We start from the raw sequence: 17,626 nt of genomic DNA, 5'->3' as shown, positions 1-17,626 counted from the left end.
AGATATGAGCTGAGCACGGGTTGCTCCTGCAGGCCTGCAGTCCTTGGGCACTCGGGATCCTGCCTTACCTTTGCCACTCTTGCTGCTGGAAATGCAGACGAAGCGCCCCTGGCTCCCCCCGTTCAGCTCTGATGGTGTTGGTTTGGTTGCTTGGAGCTGAAGTTGGCCAGGGGCCGGCTGGCCTGTCGCCCACCCCTCGAGCCCCGCCTCCAGCAAGGACACTGAAGAGCTCCCGCAGCTGCTCCTACCCTCCTGCGCTGAAGTCTCAGGCACCCAGTTTTCGTGCGGCTTCTCCCCTTGCGCCCCTCTTCCTTCCAACGCTCACCCACCGCTGCCATGACCGCCTCTTCCGCAAGGCCCACCATCCTGGCCCTGAGCGGGCTGGCACTGCTGCTGCTGCTGTGCCTGGGTCCAGGTGAGCGGTCCATGTCAGGCTGACAGTAAGTGGAGCTGGCTTAGGGTGGTGCCGCCTGGGTCTCCTGAAAAGGAGATTGAGGATGGGGTGCGGGTGTAGACACCCACCCTTAGGTCTCGCTGGGTCAAGGCCATGGAGGAAAACAAGGCTAGGATTTTGTCCTGAGATGAGCACAAACTGATGGCATGTGGGCAGATGGGGAGGGTGAGGACAGAGAGGGTACCAGTGTCCAGGGGAGGGTCTCAGACTCGGGGGGGTGGGGAAGGAACAGGGATCTGCCTTTTGTGCATGGAAGGGATGGAGGGGTAGCGTGGGCTCTAATCGACTGTGTCTTCTGGGAAGGAGAGGAATCGTTCCATTGTGGAGAGATTGCCTTCAGGAAATCTGGGGCAACAGAGCCCACCTTGTTCCAATCTGCAAAGCTGAGTGCAGGCCTCACGTCCAAGATAGGTGAACCCTCTTAAAGGAGTAGTGCTTAACTTTCACTTGGCAGGGCTCAGGGTGAGTTGGCTGGAAAGTCTGAGAAATCTGTATCTGCCATTAGAAGTGCATTCACACTTACCCAGAAAGACTTCAGAGTGGAGGCTCACTGACACCAGATTATAAACTGCAATCAGAAGGGCATCTCATCCACGGATACCACACTCTGGTCCTGAAACTTTCTAAGTGTCACCACTGGTGTCAGAGACTCAGGAACACTTATAATTCTAAGAGACAGGTTCACCCCTAGGTTCAATCTCCTAGGGTGCTAGGCCTGGCAGGAGTTAAGTAACTCAGCCAAGCTCCTGAGACTGGTGCTTGTCCCAGTGTGCAAAGTAGCTGGCACTGCCCAATGTAGATGAAGACCCAGGGGATCTCTCTGTACCTGCATTTTTCTTATATAAAAAAAAAGAGTGTGGCAAACTAAAGTCCAGTGGAGGAAAAGGAATAGGAGTCCTAGGATGGGAGCCACAGGGTCAAGGTCACCCAAATTGCCAGGAAACTGGTCTGGGCATCCAGATTAGTGTTCTAAGTAACTGGCAGCCACTGATGAAGCTAATCAGTATTCTATTGGGTGATCTATAGACCTTCCTTTTTTATTTTCTTTCCTTTAAAAGGAAGCATATACAAATAAGGTTTGTGAGCTCTGACTGTAAGCTGTTTATATTTACTACTCATCTTTTATTTAGTTTATACCAAGAAGTTGACATTAAGAGCCAGTTAAACTATTAAGCTGGACGCTAGTGGCACATCCTCAGAGATCTGAGGATCATGCTTGGAAGCCAGTCAGAGTAAGAAAGCCTGTGAGACCCTTATCTCCAAGTAAGCAACCCCCAAAAAAGGCAGAAGTGACACTGTGGCTTAAGTAGTAGAGCACTAGCCTTGAGCAAAAAAGCTCAGGGACAGTGTCTAGGCTTGGAATTCAAACCCCAGTGCACGTGAGCTCATGCATGTGCATACACACGCACACACGCACACACGCACGAACGCACGCACGCACGCATGCTTTCATTGAAGCCAGGGGCTGATAGCTCAATCCTGTAATCTTAGTTATTCAGTAGGCTGGGATGCAGAGGACTGAAGTCTGAAGCCTGACCAGGCAGAAAAGTCTATTTCTAATTAACCAGCAAAAATCTGGGCTGGAGACAGAGCTCAAGTGGTAGAACACTAGACAAGGGCTCTGCCTGCCTTTGAGTTGTAGAGCTGAGATAAACTGTCATCTGTAGTAACATGCACTTGCTACAGACACTGCAGTCTTAAGGGAAATATTTAAACCCAATGTCTGTTTGTACATCAGATCACATTTTGTTCATTAACTCTTAAGTGGTTTTGCAGAAAGGAAAGAGATGGAGTGGCACTACTTCATTCTGTATGCACTGCCCTGTGATTTGTTACAGACCTACAAATGTAAAGTCATGTGTGAATGCTAATATTAGTGTCAAGGAATGAATTCTGTCCACTTTCACAAGTATGTTCTTAGATCCCTTTGTTGTCATTTTTTGTTTGTTTGTTTGTTTGCAGATCCTTGGGGCCTAAACTCAGGGCCTGGGTTCTGTCCCTGAGCCTCTCAGTGCTAAAGACTAGAACTCTATCACTTGAGCCACAGCACCAATTCTAGCCTTTTCTATTTATGTGGTACTGAGGAATCGAACCCAGGGCTTCATGCGTGTTAGGCAAGCACTCTACTACTGAGCCACATCCGTAGTCCCCCTTCATTAACTCTTAACTTTAGAAGGGAAACAGCATTTACAAAACTTCCCATCCATTAAAGGAGATGGTTTTCCTGCAGTAGGCTAGTGCAATGCTCAATACTGTTGATGTATGTTGAGATCTTTTGTATTGTTTTTTTTTCTTTTTGGTGTTTGGTGTGTATATGTGTGTATAGAAGCGCATGCACACAGGTGCCCTAGTACTGGGGTTGAACTAAAGGCCTGGGTGCTGTCCCTTAGCTTTATTTTCTTCTCAAGGTTAGCACTCTAGCCATAGCAGATTCTGGTTTTTTGGTCACTAATTGGAAAGAGAGTCTCATGGATTTTGCTGCCCAGGGTAGTTTTGAACTGCAGTCCTCTGATCCCAGTGTCCCACGATTATAAGCGTGAGCTGCCAGTGCTCAGCACTATTATTTATTTATTTATTTATTTATTTTTGAGATAGGGTTTTATGATGAAGCCAAGACTGTCCTGGAACTTACGATTCTCCTGTCTCAGCTTCCTGAGTTTGGAGATTACTATATGTAATATCACACGTGGCTTTCAAGTAATTCTTTTTAAAATGTTTTAGTAATGTAAGTAGTTGTACAAAGGAGTTGCAATTTACCAAAGCAGATTCTGAATGCAATGCATCTTGATTAAGTGACTCTTAATGAGGTGACACTTGGGGCCATGTTCCATCCCTGCATGGGAGCATGGGTACAGAGTTAAAACCCTGAACTCTGATCTTGTGGCTCCCTAGAGCCACAGCTTTTCTCCTGGAAGTTTTATTTTTCTTGGTGGAGCCTCACATGCTTTTGTTTTTGTTTCTGACATACCACAAGCACAGGCCCTCATCTGTCTGCTCTAGACGTTTTCCCTTCCAACACAGCTTCCCATTTCCCGTGACCTTCTTAAAGTGCGATGGTGTGAGGAGCAGAGAAGTGGCCTGAACAGCGCACTCAGAGCACAGGTAGGACAGCTGCCACTTTCAGAGACTGGCCTTCATGACGGCAGCCCCAAGTTGTCATCATCTCTTCAATAGCCATGTGGCTGTAGCCCAACCTGGCCAGAAATGCTGGAAGCCACCACGTCTCCCCCATATTCTGCTTCATGCTACACTTAACACCTCAGTGACCTGCCCAAGAGCCCACAGCCCACCTGTGCAAGATGTGAGGACAAGAACCAAACCTGTTTCTGACCCTTCAGCATGGGTCTGAGATAGTTTTCCCAAGCTATTCCCATGCCATTTGTCCTCTGAAGTTAGGTAGTCATAGAAGCCGGTCCAAATTAGAGCAGGTCTGATGTAGAAAAGGCGCACTGTCATGAATCCATTGGACAATAAATAAAACTGGAGCTGTGCTGGAATAGGCAGAAGGGGTAGGCACCATACCTACACATCACTAAGAAGCCCTATGGATGAGAAACAGGAAACCGTGAGGTTCTCATTTTATTCTCCCCATCCCATCACAGAGGTCAGCCAGTCAGCTCACTGTGTGCTACCATTATTCTGTGTGTGTGTGTGTGTGTGTGTGTGTGTGTGTGTGTGTGTGTGTGTGTGTGTGCTGGGCTAGCATTCTACCACTTGAGCCAAAATTCCACTTCCAACTTTGTGATGGTTAATCGAAGATAAGGGTCTCATGAGACTTTCCTGCCAAGGCTGGCTTCAAACCATGGTCCTCAGATTTCAGCGTCCTGAGTAACAGGGAGCTACTACTTGCTGATAGAGGTCAGAAGACAGAGCTAAGTGCCAGACTCCAGCAGGAGCTAATGAGTCACCTGACTGCTGCTTATGCATCATGGGCTGTGTGAGTGAATCAAATGTGAGTTTGCACAAAATACCTGTGTAGATAGAGTTTGGCTTCACAAGAGCCAGTTGATGATTCTTAGCAAAGAACGCAGTTCCCCCACACAAGTAATATAGGAGAAATTATTGAATAGGTTTTGTTGTTTGTTTTTGTCAGTGGTGGGGCTTGAACTCAGGGCAAGGACACTGTCCCTAAGCTCTTTTTGCTCAAGGTTAACACTCTACCATTTTGAGCCAAGCTCCAGTTTTCCGATGGTTAACTGGAAATAAAGGTTTTATAGACTTTCCTGCCCAGGCTGGCTTTGAACCGTGATTCTCAGATCTCAGCCTTCTGAGTAGCTAGGCTTATAGGTGAGAGCCACTGGTGTCCAGCTTGATAAAATAACTTTTAAAAACTAGTCAGGCATTGGTGGTCCATGCCTATAACCCTAGCTACTCATGAAACTAAGGTCTGAGAATCAAGATTTGAGGCCAGCCTGCAAAACAAAATCCCAGAAATTCTTATCTCCAATTCAACAGCAAAAAGCTGGAAGTAGAGGTATGATTTAAGTGGTAGAGGACCAGCCTTGAGTGAAAAAGCTAAGCAAGAATATAAGGCCCTTCAGGAGGGATTGCTACTACACTGTTGGTGGGAGTGTAAACTCGTTCAACCACTATGGAAAGCAGTATGGCATTTCCTCAAAAGACTAAACAGAGCTCCCCTATGACCCAGCAATTCCACTCCTTGGCTTTTACCCAAATGTCCAGAAACAAGGACATACTAAAGCCACTAGCATAACGATGTTCATTGAAGTACTATTTACCATAGCAAAGATATGGAACCAACCCAGATGTCCCTCAATTGATGATTGGATCAAGAAGATGTGGTTCTTACACACAGTGGAATTCTATGCTGCCATCAGAAAGAATGACATGGGCCCATTTTATAAGGAAATGGAAAGACTTGGAAAAAAATCATGTTAAGTAAAGTAAGCCAGACCCAAAGGAACATAGACTCAATGGTTTCCCTCATTTGTAATGATTAGGACACATCTAGGACTCTCCTGGGAGAGGATTACAATAGCTCAAAACCTAGGTACATAAGGTCATATAGGATGAGACTAAATGAAATGAACTCTAGGATATGGAAACAAGAGCTTTATCTTGTGTGTTCTTAATATACTATGTTATTTCTCTTCTCTTTTTTTTGCCCTTTGGTTAATCTCATATTATTACTGTATCTGACTTTGTTACAAGTATATTGTATATATTTTTGTTTATTTGAAATAGGAATGAGAAGGGAGAAAACAAGATGATCGGGAGGGAGTGGGTGGAAGGAAATGGGGACAAAAACATGAGAAGGGGTATCAATGTGTGAGAAATAATGCAACTACTATCTGGCGAATATAACTGTAACCCCTCTATACATTACCTCAACAATAAAAAAGGAATATAAAGCCCTAGTACCAGCACACAAAAAAGGTATTTTCAACTTTATTGATGCATAATTGACAAATAAAGCAATGAAGTGTGTGTGTGGTGCTAAATGAAACCCAAGAATGCACCCAAAGCAGGCATTCTTAGTCACCTTTGGGATACAGACACTTCTGGAGTTCGGCCGAAACTGTTGTTTTCTCTAAAAGTTGCACCTTTGCGGACACAAACATGATGTCAACCCTCTTTGAGTCCCCTGGAACTTGTCCATAGAATGAGGTGAAGAGCCTACCCAGAAGGCAGGCTCCCCTACCTCAGGGCATTTCTGCACCCTGAGCAGCCTACACTCCCCTTCCTGCCACTGCAGGCTTTCTGGTCCCTCCTTAGGATGCTAAAGGCAAAGGGCCCCCAGGGCCTCGGCGCCTTCCAGCTCGTGACCCCCGTTCCCAATGAAAATAGTGAAACAGTTAAGGACCAGAAGTTTGCTGTAAGGCCCCTCATGCCAGCTCATGTTCTTTCAGGCCACAAATATTATTTTCTATTAAAATGATCAGGATAATTAGAAACTTAAAAAATAGCCTTCATGGTAAGTAGTCCTAATAATGCTTGATGGTGGGGTTCTATGATCGAGAGATTATATAGAGCAAGCTAACAGGCATGTTCTAAGGATGCTGGTGACCCAAGTCCCATTGCTGCCAGGCTCTATTTGTCAGGGCTGCCGGGTGGGGATCTTTTCCTCTCCACATCAGGACATCAGTCACAGGATTTGGAGCCCACCCTATATCCAGAATGTCCACATGTTGCATTCTTTAACGGATCACAATTATGAAGACCATATTTCCAAATAAGTTCACACTTGGAGGTCCTGAGAGGATAGGGATTTGCAGGCACTATTGGACTCCTTATATCATGAAGCAGACATGTTCAGGAAGGTACACAAGACAGATGGCTGACTCTAAGGATAAGATATATGAGTTAAAAGATCAATATCGCCTTTTTTTGAAATGGCACTGCCCTTGGTTATTGTCACCAGTATTAGCCACAAGCTTTCCAGATTTCTTTTTCTGAAGTATACAAGAAACATGAATTTCCATAATCTTGCCAAGCTGCCAAGCCAAGACAGGGACCTGAGGTTCTTATTTTCCATTCTTATTTTTGCATTTGATACATGATGGGGTACAGGGTGACTCGAAAACTGATTTCTATTCTCATTCTTTTAGGTGGTATAAGTGGGAATAAACTCAAGCAGATGCTTCAGAAACGAGAAGGTAAGCATGCCTGTGATTATCGACAGGGATGCAGTCTTTTAGTAAGAAAATTGCCTTAGAATAAATGATATGCTTTGTGTTTGGAGAATCAAACCTCTCCCTAAGAAGATTTTCAGATCTGGGGCTGGGAGTTTGGCCTAGTGGTAGAGCACTTATCTAACATGCATGAAGATCCAGGTTCAATTCCTTGGTACTACATACACAGAAAAAGCCAGAGGTTGTACTGTGGCTCAAGCGGTAGAGCTCTAGCCTTGAGAAAGCCCAAAAGGATAGTTCTCAGGCCCTGATTTCAAGCCCCCGAACTGAAAAAAATATATTTTCAGATCTGAGGGACTTTCTCTGTGGGTTTGTGGTGTGGTATTTTATTAGATAAGTATTATTGTGGTAAATGCTGGAGGTTGTTTTCCTAAGAGCTGGTGGAGCCTCCATCTCTTAAGAATGTCAGAGATCATGTCTGGACTTAGGGCACACACAGCACATAAGTCTTACTTGGTGGGAAAGTCTTGGATCCACATTGTATATTTCTCTGCATATCCAGTTTGCAATTTGAGAATGTTATCTACACCAAAATCTGCTGCTGGTAGTTTATGGAAAAATGCTCCTAAGATCTATGTGATAGACAGTAGTAGAATGTCATGGAAATAGAACATTCTAGGCATCACAAAATATGGGTTCTAGGCCAGCTGACATCAGTTAGGTCAAATGGGTCTGTCGTGTGGTCTTATGAGCATCATTTTCCTTCTCTGAATCTAACTCTGTAAAACTAAGTATGTCAGAAATAACTAGGTGTGGCCATTTCTGACCTAGCCACTCAATGCCTTATTTTTCTCCTTCTTAGTTTACAGGGAAACTCCTAAGGTGGGGTCCTTGATAGTGTATTCCCAGAACTTCCCAGCTAACTTCAAGGACACCACAATCCCCACACACTTAGGTGCCTGGAGAAAAGTTGGTCCCTATTGGCCACAGGATATAAGTTGTGGTAAAGCAAGGTTCAGCACACCTCAATCTGCCAAACGGGCCACACTCAGACTGTTAGGCCCAAAGCTGCCTCAAGGGGGTGCTGTGTGCTTCAGCAACTTAATGTCAGAACTGGGTGGTTCTGTCCCTGCTTGTTCCTGGCTTATCAATTCAGTTTCTTTATACTTCCTTGTCTCCTAAACCCAACCCTCTTCTGTTTGTAGCTACAATGAAATATACATGGTATGATGCCTGCGACACTGGATAGCCAGTTATGTTTCCAGAGTGTAGAACCCAAAGGGTAAGCCACCAGCTGTAGTTGAGGTCTAGCCTGTGAGCATGTTTTGTAAGAGATGAGCTGAGTTTCATTGCTACCCTAAGAAACAGAAGTTGACTGTTAATGCTTGACTTGATACATGGCTGTGTCCACAAGTAGGAAAGTTTATTCATAAGGAGCAGGGAAACTACTGACTGTGTTTTATCACATGTGTGCAAGAATGAAGTTGATTCACACCTGCAAACCTAGCCGCTCAGGAAGTTAAGGTCGGAAGATTATGGCTTGAAGCCAGTGCAGGTGGAAAGGTCTGTGAGATTCCATTTCTAATAAACCAGCAAAAACCAGACTGGATGCCTTGTTCAGGTGGTAGAGTACTAGCTTGGGCAAGCTGAGTGAACACAAATCTCTGAATTCAAGCCCTGAGACTGGGAAAAAAAAAATCATTGTGTGGGGGAGAGTGATACAAAGAGGTTGAATAACAAGTACCAAAATACAAGACATGTGAGGAGTCAGTGCTCATGTTCTATGACACAGTAGGTGACACGTGACAGAGAAGAGGTCAGACTTTCCCAGGAGTAAGATGTGGACTGTGGTTAAGGAGGGAAAGTGCTAGTGTGATGGGATCGTTGTGCATTGTACCCGGGTTGAATCACCACACCATGCACACACCCTGTGTCAGTTAGTTCAGGAAAACAGAAGTAGCTCAAACATGGAGAAATCTAACAATGGAAAGACTCACCAACCATTTCAGCACCTGCTCCAGCTAAGACAAACGTGGCCGTGGACGAGAACAAAGCCAAAGAGTTCCTGGGCAGCCTGAAGCGTGCCAAGAGGCAGCTGTGGGACCGAGCTCGGCCAGAGGTGCAGCAGTGGTACCAGCAGTTCCTCTACATGGGCTTCGATGAAGCGGTGGGTGAGCTTTTCTGCTGGAGGCTGGCGCCTTGCTGGGCTTCCTGGGCTTAGGAGAAAGGCAGGGGAACGATACAGCTTGCTTCGTTATTTTTGTCTGTTTCCTGATGCTGTATCAAAATACTTGAGGATGAGGTACATTATAAAGAAAAGAGAATTATTTTGTAAGTTCTAGAAAATTCAGGGCCATGCTTGGCCCTGGTGACAGCTTTGTCATGGATGGTCTCACCACAGCAGGGGTATGTGCAGAAGGAAGCCTGAACTTGCTTTACAACGACCATTCTGAGGAATGGGGAGAAAGCAGCCCTGAACTCTTAGGACAATAAATCCCCAGGACCTAGTTTCCTTCCACCTCTTAAAGGTCCAGCCACCTTAGCGCTGCCCTCTGGAGACCATGGTTCTATGAAGTGAGCCCTTGCCTCATGAGGGCACCACACTGAAAGCACATCCAAAACACAGAGCTATTCCTTACAAAAGTATGAGCTCTGGTAGAGCCCATGTGCTATCCAGACATTAGATTACTGTAATTGACAGTGAATGGGTAAGAGTTGCCATTTTTCACTAGGAGATTTGGGAGTCTGAATCCAGAGAAGGCAAGAGCCAAAAGCCTGGGTCTCTGATTCCTTGGCAAACAGTGTTTCTAGACATACCCTGTTTTGTCTGGACAGCCTTAAAATCACAGTGCTGAGAGCTGTATCTATTCTGAGTCTGAGGTCTGAGGACTGCAGTTCAAAGCCAGCCTGGGAAGGAAAAACTGTCATACTTTTTTCTCTAGTGAACCACTGAAATGGATAAATATATAAAGCTAGAAGTGGAGCCTTGGCTTCAAGGGTAGAGTGTTAGCCTTGAGCAAAAAGCTCAGCCCTGAGTTCAAGCCCAGGACAGGCACCAAAGCAAAAACACATCCCCCCCCAATCCAACCAGTTTTTTTAAATCTCAAAATATGTTCAGAATATCAGCATTGGTATGAAAACATGTGAAAATTATAACGTAGTATAATGGAATGAAAAGTGATTATATTAAATAGAGCTGAGTTCTTATAAATCTCAGGAGAAACTTTGTCCCCTTGATGGCACATACAGCTCATGTGACTACGTAGCATGAGTGGAAAAATTTCAACAAATAAAGACAAAGGCATATTTATAGTTGCAGATACCACTTAGGGTGCAGAGCAGCTCAGAGGGGCCAGGGCTGAAGGCCTAGACTGAGTCTGGCTGAGGAGTAACAGATTATTTCCTAGGAAATCATTTAGCCTGCACTCCATCCCCAGGACAGATGGGTTTGTCACAAATGTCATCTTCAACTCCAGCAGCTGAAATAAAGCTTTAAACATTGTGTGTGTGTGTGTGTGTGTGTGTGTGTGTGTGTGTGTGTGTGTGTGGCCTTAAGGCTTGAACTCAGGCCTTTGCACTTGCTAAGTAGATGCTTTACTGTGGCATCCATACTTGGAACTCCTTTTAGTCTGCTTATATTGACACACAGTCTTGTTTGGGGACCCGGCCAGCCTAGACCTTGATTCTGTTACCTTGTTATAGCTGGGATGACAGGTGAAAACTACCATACTCAATTGTTTTCTGTTGAGATGGGATCTGGTGTACGTTTTTGTCTGGACTGACCTCAAGCAGTGATCCTCTGATCTTTTCTTCCTGAGTTATTAGGATTACAAATGTGGAACTCTGGCTCCCAGCCTTGATAGCTCATTTTTAATGACTGCATTAAATAAAACCATGTGGCCATGTCATGGTTTCTTGCCATTGGTTATTCCCTAAATGGCTTTTTGGAAAGCAAATGTGAGTTTCCTTTTCCTGTGCAAACAGGTAAGCACCTACAGCCACAGCTTTTGCCCTGTGTGATGTTAAATACTTACAGGAAAGAGCTTATTCGATACTGGAACAGCCCACGGGTCATTTCCATGGTTTGTATCTCTTTGACACTCGTGTGTTGCTGAGGTTGATATCCTGCCTAGTGGAGTTACTGTGGAGATAGATTCACTTCTAAGAATTTGTATGTTTAAGTTGCATGATCCTCTAAGTCCTACATGAAGCACTAATATTTATAGACTTGTTAGCATCGTCTTATGTTTGAAATGTTCAATAAGATAAATGGGGTTCTGTGACCCACACTTGTAATCCTAAGCAACTCAGGAGGCTGAGACCTGGAGGATCATGGTTTGAAGTCAGCATGGACAGAAAAGTCTGTGAAACTCTTATCCCCAATGACCAGAAAAATGCTGGATTGGAGGCATGGCTGAAGTGACAGAGTGTCTGTCATGAGCAAGCAAATTAAGTGAAAGCTGAGTCGTATCAATAATGAGCTAATTAATTATAACACGCTCATTTATATATGTATGTATATATGTGTATATACTTAGATATACTAGTTGCGAATACTATATCATTGTTCAGTAATTTGCATTTCTTTGATAACCAGTAGAAATGGGCATGAAAAATTTAATACGGAGAAGTTAATTTAATATAATATAATAGCTGGTAACAAAAACTGACTAATGATAAGGCAGCTTCTTGTAGCGGCTATTAATGGATAAAGCAGAAACCAGGCTGCCCCAAAATCTTGGCATTTTTAGCAGCAGCTGAAGTGAGCCTAGGACTAAAATTTAGTCCACACCAGTTAGCAAGCTCTAGAAATCACTGGAGGAGATGTGGAGGGCAGGAAGACTCAGCTACGTCTACTAGCTGTCTGTCAATCTGAAAAATAAAAACAGATATTAACTTAAAAAATCATCTTAGTAAGCTGGGTTCCAGTGGCTCATGCCTGTAATCCTAACTAATATTAAGTACTCAGGAGGCTGTGGTCTAAGGATCTTGGTTTGATGCTGTCTCCGGATGCAGGTAATGGTTAGTGAAGTTTTCCTTTAAAGGTAGCAACACTTAAGATCCTTCACTTCAATCACAGCATTAGACTTTCTGGACAAGTAGGAAACAAGCAGGAAAGTAGACAGACACAACAGAGACAAACAGACAAGCAGAAGGACAGGGACATACTCAAAAAGAGTGTGGTGCTCGCACAAAGAGAGAGAGAAACACACAGCTCCTTGGCTGTTGAGGCAGGCTATTTACAGAGTAATGGCAAGAGGGTTCGGCTTCAAAGTCATGTCAAGATGGGTGCTTTGTCTTTGCTCTGATCACACCTGGTGTTTCTGAGTTTCCAGGTAAGAATGCATCCTGTCATAAAGCAGACCCCTACCTATCCTTGAGGTAAGGAGAGTCCTGCTTTGGGGCAGGAGGTTGCTTAAGTTTAGGGGGAAGCATTTTTCTCAGGAAAGCATACATCCTGTCTGATAAGTGTTAATTCTTGGGTTGAGGAATGCATTCTTCAAAAAGGGACACATCCTATTGTCTCTTTTTGAAACAAAGGCGGCACTTGTATGTTTCTAAATACTCTATTTCTCAGCTGCCTTCACGAGGCCTTATCATCCTTAAATTATCTGGTATCACTTCCCCTAAAATGACTTTGTTCCCTTAATCTTAAGGAAAGTCCATGAAGGAATATCCCCTGTATTTGCTGTAAGCTTACCATAGCTCATTTTCCTTAGTCTATGCTGCTTCAAAGCCATCCTAGGCAGGAAAGTCCAGAAAGTCCATGAGACTCTTAGCACCAATTAACCAGCAAAACAAAACAAAAAAGAAAACAGAAAGTGGAGCCGTGTCTCAAGTGGTAGCATACTGGCCTTGAGTAAAAGAGCTAAGGGACAATGCTCAGGCTCTGAGTTCAGTCCCACAACTGGCACATGTACGCGCGAGCGCACGCGCGCACACACACACACACACACACACACACAGTATAGGCGATTGACTCTACAGAAGAAAATAAGTGGGAATCTAAGGACAGTTCAGCAAGGCATTAGATGTAATAGTTGTTCCTCATCAAAGTGAAACGACTGTGGAGGAAAGCTGTAAGGACAAGGTGATTTGATTTGATTTGATTTGATTTTTGCCAATCCTGGGCCTTGAACTTAAGGCCCTGTCCTTGGACTTTCTCAAGGCTAGAGCTCTACCACTTGAGCCTCACCACCACTTCTGGCTTTTTTCTATGTATGTGGTACCAAAGAATCAAACCTGAGTCTTTGTGCATGCTAGGCAAGCACTCTACCACTAATCCAAACTCCCAGCCCTGGGCAAGGTGATTTTAAATGAACATGCACCTTTTTTATCATATATTTTTATTATAATTAATAGAAGGGTTACATTATATTCACCAGATAGAAGGTGCATTACTTTACAACCATTGATACCCTTTTTTATGTTTTGGTCCCCATTTCCCTCACCCCCCCCCCCGAACCCTGCACCTTTAAATCCGTTCTCAATCCTTGTTTCTTCTTTCCTTCAGAAATTTGAAGATGACATCACCTATTGGCTAAACAGAGATCGGAATGGACACGACGACTATGGCGATTATTACCAACGTCACTATGATGAAGATGCTGCCATTGGTCCCCGGAGTCCCCACAGCTTCAGGCACGGGGCCAGCGTCAACTATGATGACTACTGACCACTCCTGGATGCCTCTGTGCAGAAATCCCATAGTGCCTCTCTTCAACTGTACCCAATGCCTCGCACTATTCATGTAAAGTGCTTTATTTCAGTGTCACTGAACCGAGTTCAAACACCCAATATAACTACCTGTTCATGCGAATCCCTAACAACACATTTCATTTAAAAATAGGAATAAAGCATTTTGTTAAAAAAAAAGGCTCAGCATTCATTTGGCTAAAAATTAAGCTATGACATTTTTCATTTCCTTCATACCTTGAAGTTAGAATGCCGTTGAAGACCCGTTATGCTGTATCCTACAAGAAAGCCGCCTAGCTGCAAGCACAGCATAGGAGAGAGCCAACGGTTTAAGGTTTATTCAAATGAAGTGAATAGTGAATTCAAAAAGTTAGAATCAACAAGAAAATCTAGTTGAAAATGATTTCTGTTTACAGGATGTGGTTTAGAGGATTATTATCATTTGTCAGGCCCCAAGTCAAAGCTGGATCTATTTAATATATCACCTAGAAAACAAAGAACCGCAGAAAATACCCTGAAGGATAGTAGATTACAGAGCCATGCTCATCTAAGAAAGACAAATTTTGTTAAAGGAAGTTAAAGAAACCACATTGCATTTGACTTGAACCTCTGAAGGAGAAGTACTGGAATGTGGAAAGAGAGGAGGAGGAAGGTGGGAGGTGATGGGGAGGCAGTGAAGGATCTGAGCAGGTCCTCCAGGAGAGAGGGTGTGGTCTGGCCTTGGCGGCCCTGGGCACATCTGCACAGGTGTGGTAGGAGATTTCACAGCATGGGGGTGGGCTGGGGTTCAGAATGGTTCTCCACATTTTTGTGGTTCAGAGACCCCACTTTCATAGACCCCCCATTAAATGAAAACCTTTGCTCTTCCCATAAAAAACAACATGTGTGGCATTGTTGTGTAATCATCTCTGTAACGCACGATTATTCTCAAACCCCAGGGGATAAGCAGCGGTGTCCTCCACCTTGAGGATAACAGGCGGCATGGTAATTATACACAAGCTCATCTCTTTCTTACCTGGGAATCCTATAACGTCATCATCATCATCATCATCACCATCATCATCAAGTAGTTGTCAAAAGGGTTTAATTCCACATGTCAGTTTATGAGCACAATGCATCTTGCTCAATGCCACCCTCGTCATCATTCTCCCCATCTCTTCCAATCCTGCCCATTCCTTGAATGTATCTGGTTCCATTTTCACATATGGATGTATTTACACACCCTCTTTCCCTCATCCACACCCTACCTCTTGACAGCCCCCTACCTGTTCCAAAGGAGATGAAACTCGCCCTAATTATACCATACTTTAGTTAATGTGCTCGAGTCTATATGCATATGACACTGTATATGTTTATACCTATATTTATAATTTATACCTAACTTCCATATATGACAGAAAGCTTGCACTCTCCTCACCTGACTTCACTTAATGCAACTTTTCAAGGCTCATCCACTTCTCTACAAATTACATAATCTTCCTGATTAGTAAAATTCATATATATGTATATTTATCATACATCACATAAAACTTACCATTTTAACCAGTTTTATGTGTTCAGATCAGTGGCATTAAATGCATTTAATTTGTCCTGTACATCAGGCATCTTTACAAATTTTCCAGCCTCTCAAGCTGAAATTCTGTCCCTATTAAAAATTAGCTTTCCACACCCGTGGCTGCTAGTTCACTGTACCATTACTCGACTTCTTGTCTCTATTTTGACTACAGTAAGCACACCTTGGTAGACACAAGGTGTTTGTCTTTGTGTTTACTTAATTTCATGTGGCGTAGTGTCTCCAAGGTAGCATGTGTCAGAACTTCCTTTTTTTCTGGCTGAGTACCATTTCTTTGTATGTTGACGCCACATTTTGTTTATCTGCTCATCTGATGGACATTTGGGTGAGTGACCTCAGTAGCTAACCCGTGAGTCATATAGTACCGTGAGCTCAAGGTTCTCTTGATGCTCTGACTCTCAATTGCCTTTTAAATTACTTCACTATAAGTAATACTGGGTTTTATTTTTTGAAGATTGCCATATTGTTTTCCAAAACATCCCAACCATTTTGCATTCCAACCCTTTCCATTTTCTTTTTCTTGACTCCGGCTGAGGTGGCTCAACCCTCTGTGTTTCCTGTTTGTTTTTTTAATAGGTGTCTGAATTATGATTTGCCAGAAAACAGAACAGAAAACATACATACATACATACATACATACATACATACATACATACATACATACATACATTAATTCACTTGTCTTACATGACCACAGAGGACACCCCAAAAACTGAGAAACCAGAAGCTTCATATCAGACTGGGCGGGGCGGGGGGGGGGCTCTTAGACCTCCAATCCATTGGTACAAGTCCCTGCAATCCAAAGAACCTGGGCTCTGATATCAAACACCGCCTAAGCAGAAAATCAGTCTCCTCTAGAAGGAGAAGCCTTTTTTCTGTTTAATCCTTTTCTGTTAATCTAGTTGATTCTGAGATTCTAATCTATAAGAAGAGACACCCACACTCAGTGTGGGAATTCCTTGCAGATCCACAGCCCAGCTGCGGCTAGCCCCACACAGACGCACCCCAGAGTATCCTCTGCCCCTGCTCTAGGTGCTTGCAGCAAAACTGACCATGGCCTTCCCTTCTCCAAGTTAAGGAAATTTCCTTCTATAAACATGCTAAGAAATGCTTATGTCATATATGGGTATTGAATTGTTTTATTTTGTATTTTTGCTGATACTGGGGCTTGAATTCAGCCTCACACTTATTTTTCTTTTTTTTCATATATTTTTATTGTAATTAATAGAAGGGTTACATTATATTCACCAGATAGAAGGTGCATTACTTCACATACATTGATACTCTTTCTCATGTCATGGTCCCCATTTCCCTCCCCCACACCACTGCTCGTGTTGTTTTCCCCCCTTCCCTATCCAATTTCAAATAACCAATCAAGCATATATACAGTATATCAGATAACAAGGTGAAATATTGTAACAAATGAGATAAGCAAGGAACAGCAGAAGAGATGAAAGATAACATAGTACATTAAGGACAACAATCACTCATTATATGACTTTTTTTCTATATCATGGAGGTCCTTTCATTTACCATCATACTTTCTGGACTTATGTATCTAGGTTTTGTTCTATTGTAAATCTCTGCTAGGAGAGCACAAGGTTTCTACTGATTATGGCAAATGAGGGAAACCATTGAGCTTATTATGTTTCTTTTAGCTGGTTTACTTCACTTAATATGATTTTTTCTAAGTCTTTCCATTTCCTTACTAATGGGGAGATATCATTCTTTCTGACAGCAGCATAGAATTCCATTGTGTATAAATACCACATCTTGTTGATCCACTCATCAACTGGGTGGCATCTGGGTTGGTTCCATATCTTTGCTATGGTAAATCGTGCTGCAATGAACATTGTTGTGCTAGTGGATTTAGGATGTCCTTGTTTCTGGGTGGTTGGGTAAATGCCAAGTAGTGGAATTGCTGGGTCATAGGGGAGTTCTATGTTTAGCCTTTTGAGGAACTGCCATACTGCTTTCCATAGTGGTTGAACAAGTTTGCACTCCTACCAACAGTGTAGTAGTGATCCCTCCTGGCCACATCCCCTCCAGCATCTGTTGCTATTAGATTTCTTGATCCTGGCCATTCTAACTGGAGTGAGGTGGAATCTTAGAGTTGTTTTGATTTGCATTTCTTTTATGACCAGAGATGTTGAGCATTTCTTCATGTGTCTATAGACCATTTTTGTTTCTTCTTCAGAGAAGACTCTCTTTAAGTCTTTGGCCCATCTTTTAATGGGATGGTTGTTTCTTTGGAGATTAGGTTTGGAGTGATTCAATTTTTTGAGCTGTTGATATATTTTAGATATGATT

General features: G+C 43.4%; 1 protein-coding gene across 1 annotated transcript; it reads left to right on the top strand.

The window, feature by feature from the left end:
• Nucleotides 1-239: 239 nt before the first annotated feature.
• Nucleotides 240-13,899, top strand: Ecrg4 (ECRG4 augurin precursor). The gene is made up of 4 exons (XM_090336076.1): nt 240-415; nt 7,024-7,071; nt 9,057-9,214; nt 13,562-13,899. Exons 1-4 carry the CDS (start codon nt 337-339, stop codon nt 13,721-13,723), a joined length of 447 nt encoding a protein of 148 aa, XP_090192202.1. The 5' UTR covers nt 240-336; the 3' UTR covers nt 13,724-13,899.
• The last annotated feature ends 3,727 nt before the right edge of the window (nt 13,900-17,626 follow it).

This window comes from Megascapheus bottae, chromosome 7, assembly GCF_031878675.1.
Source record: "Megascapheus bottae isolate mThoBot1 chromosome 7, mThoBot2.hap1, whole genome shotgun sequence".
NCBI classification, from domain to species: domain Eukaryota; kingdom Metazoa; phylum Chordata; class Mammalia; order Rodentia; family Geomyidae; genus Megascapheus; species Megascapheus bottae.
The sequence above is the reverse complement of the archived record's forward strand: the minus strand, read 5'-3'. Positions and strand labels throughout refer to the sequence as shown.

Excerpts from the sequence above, each read along its gene's own strand:
- Ecrg4 (XM_090336076.1), top strand. The coding sequence starts at position 337 with ATGACCGCCTCTTCCGCAAGGCCCACCATCCTGGCCCTGAGCGGGCTG. Across the intron at positions 416-7,023 it reads GCTGCTGTGCCTGGGTCCAG|GTGGTATAAGTGGGAATAAA; the intron begins GTGAGCGGTCCA and ends TCATTCTTTTAG. Across the intron at positions 7,072-9,056 it reads GATGCTTCAGAAACGAGAAG|CACCTGCTCCAGCTAAGACA; the intron begins GTAAGCATGCCT and ends CAACCATTTCAG.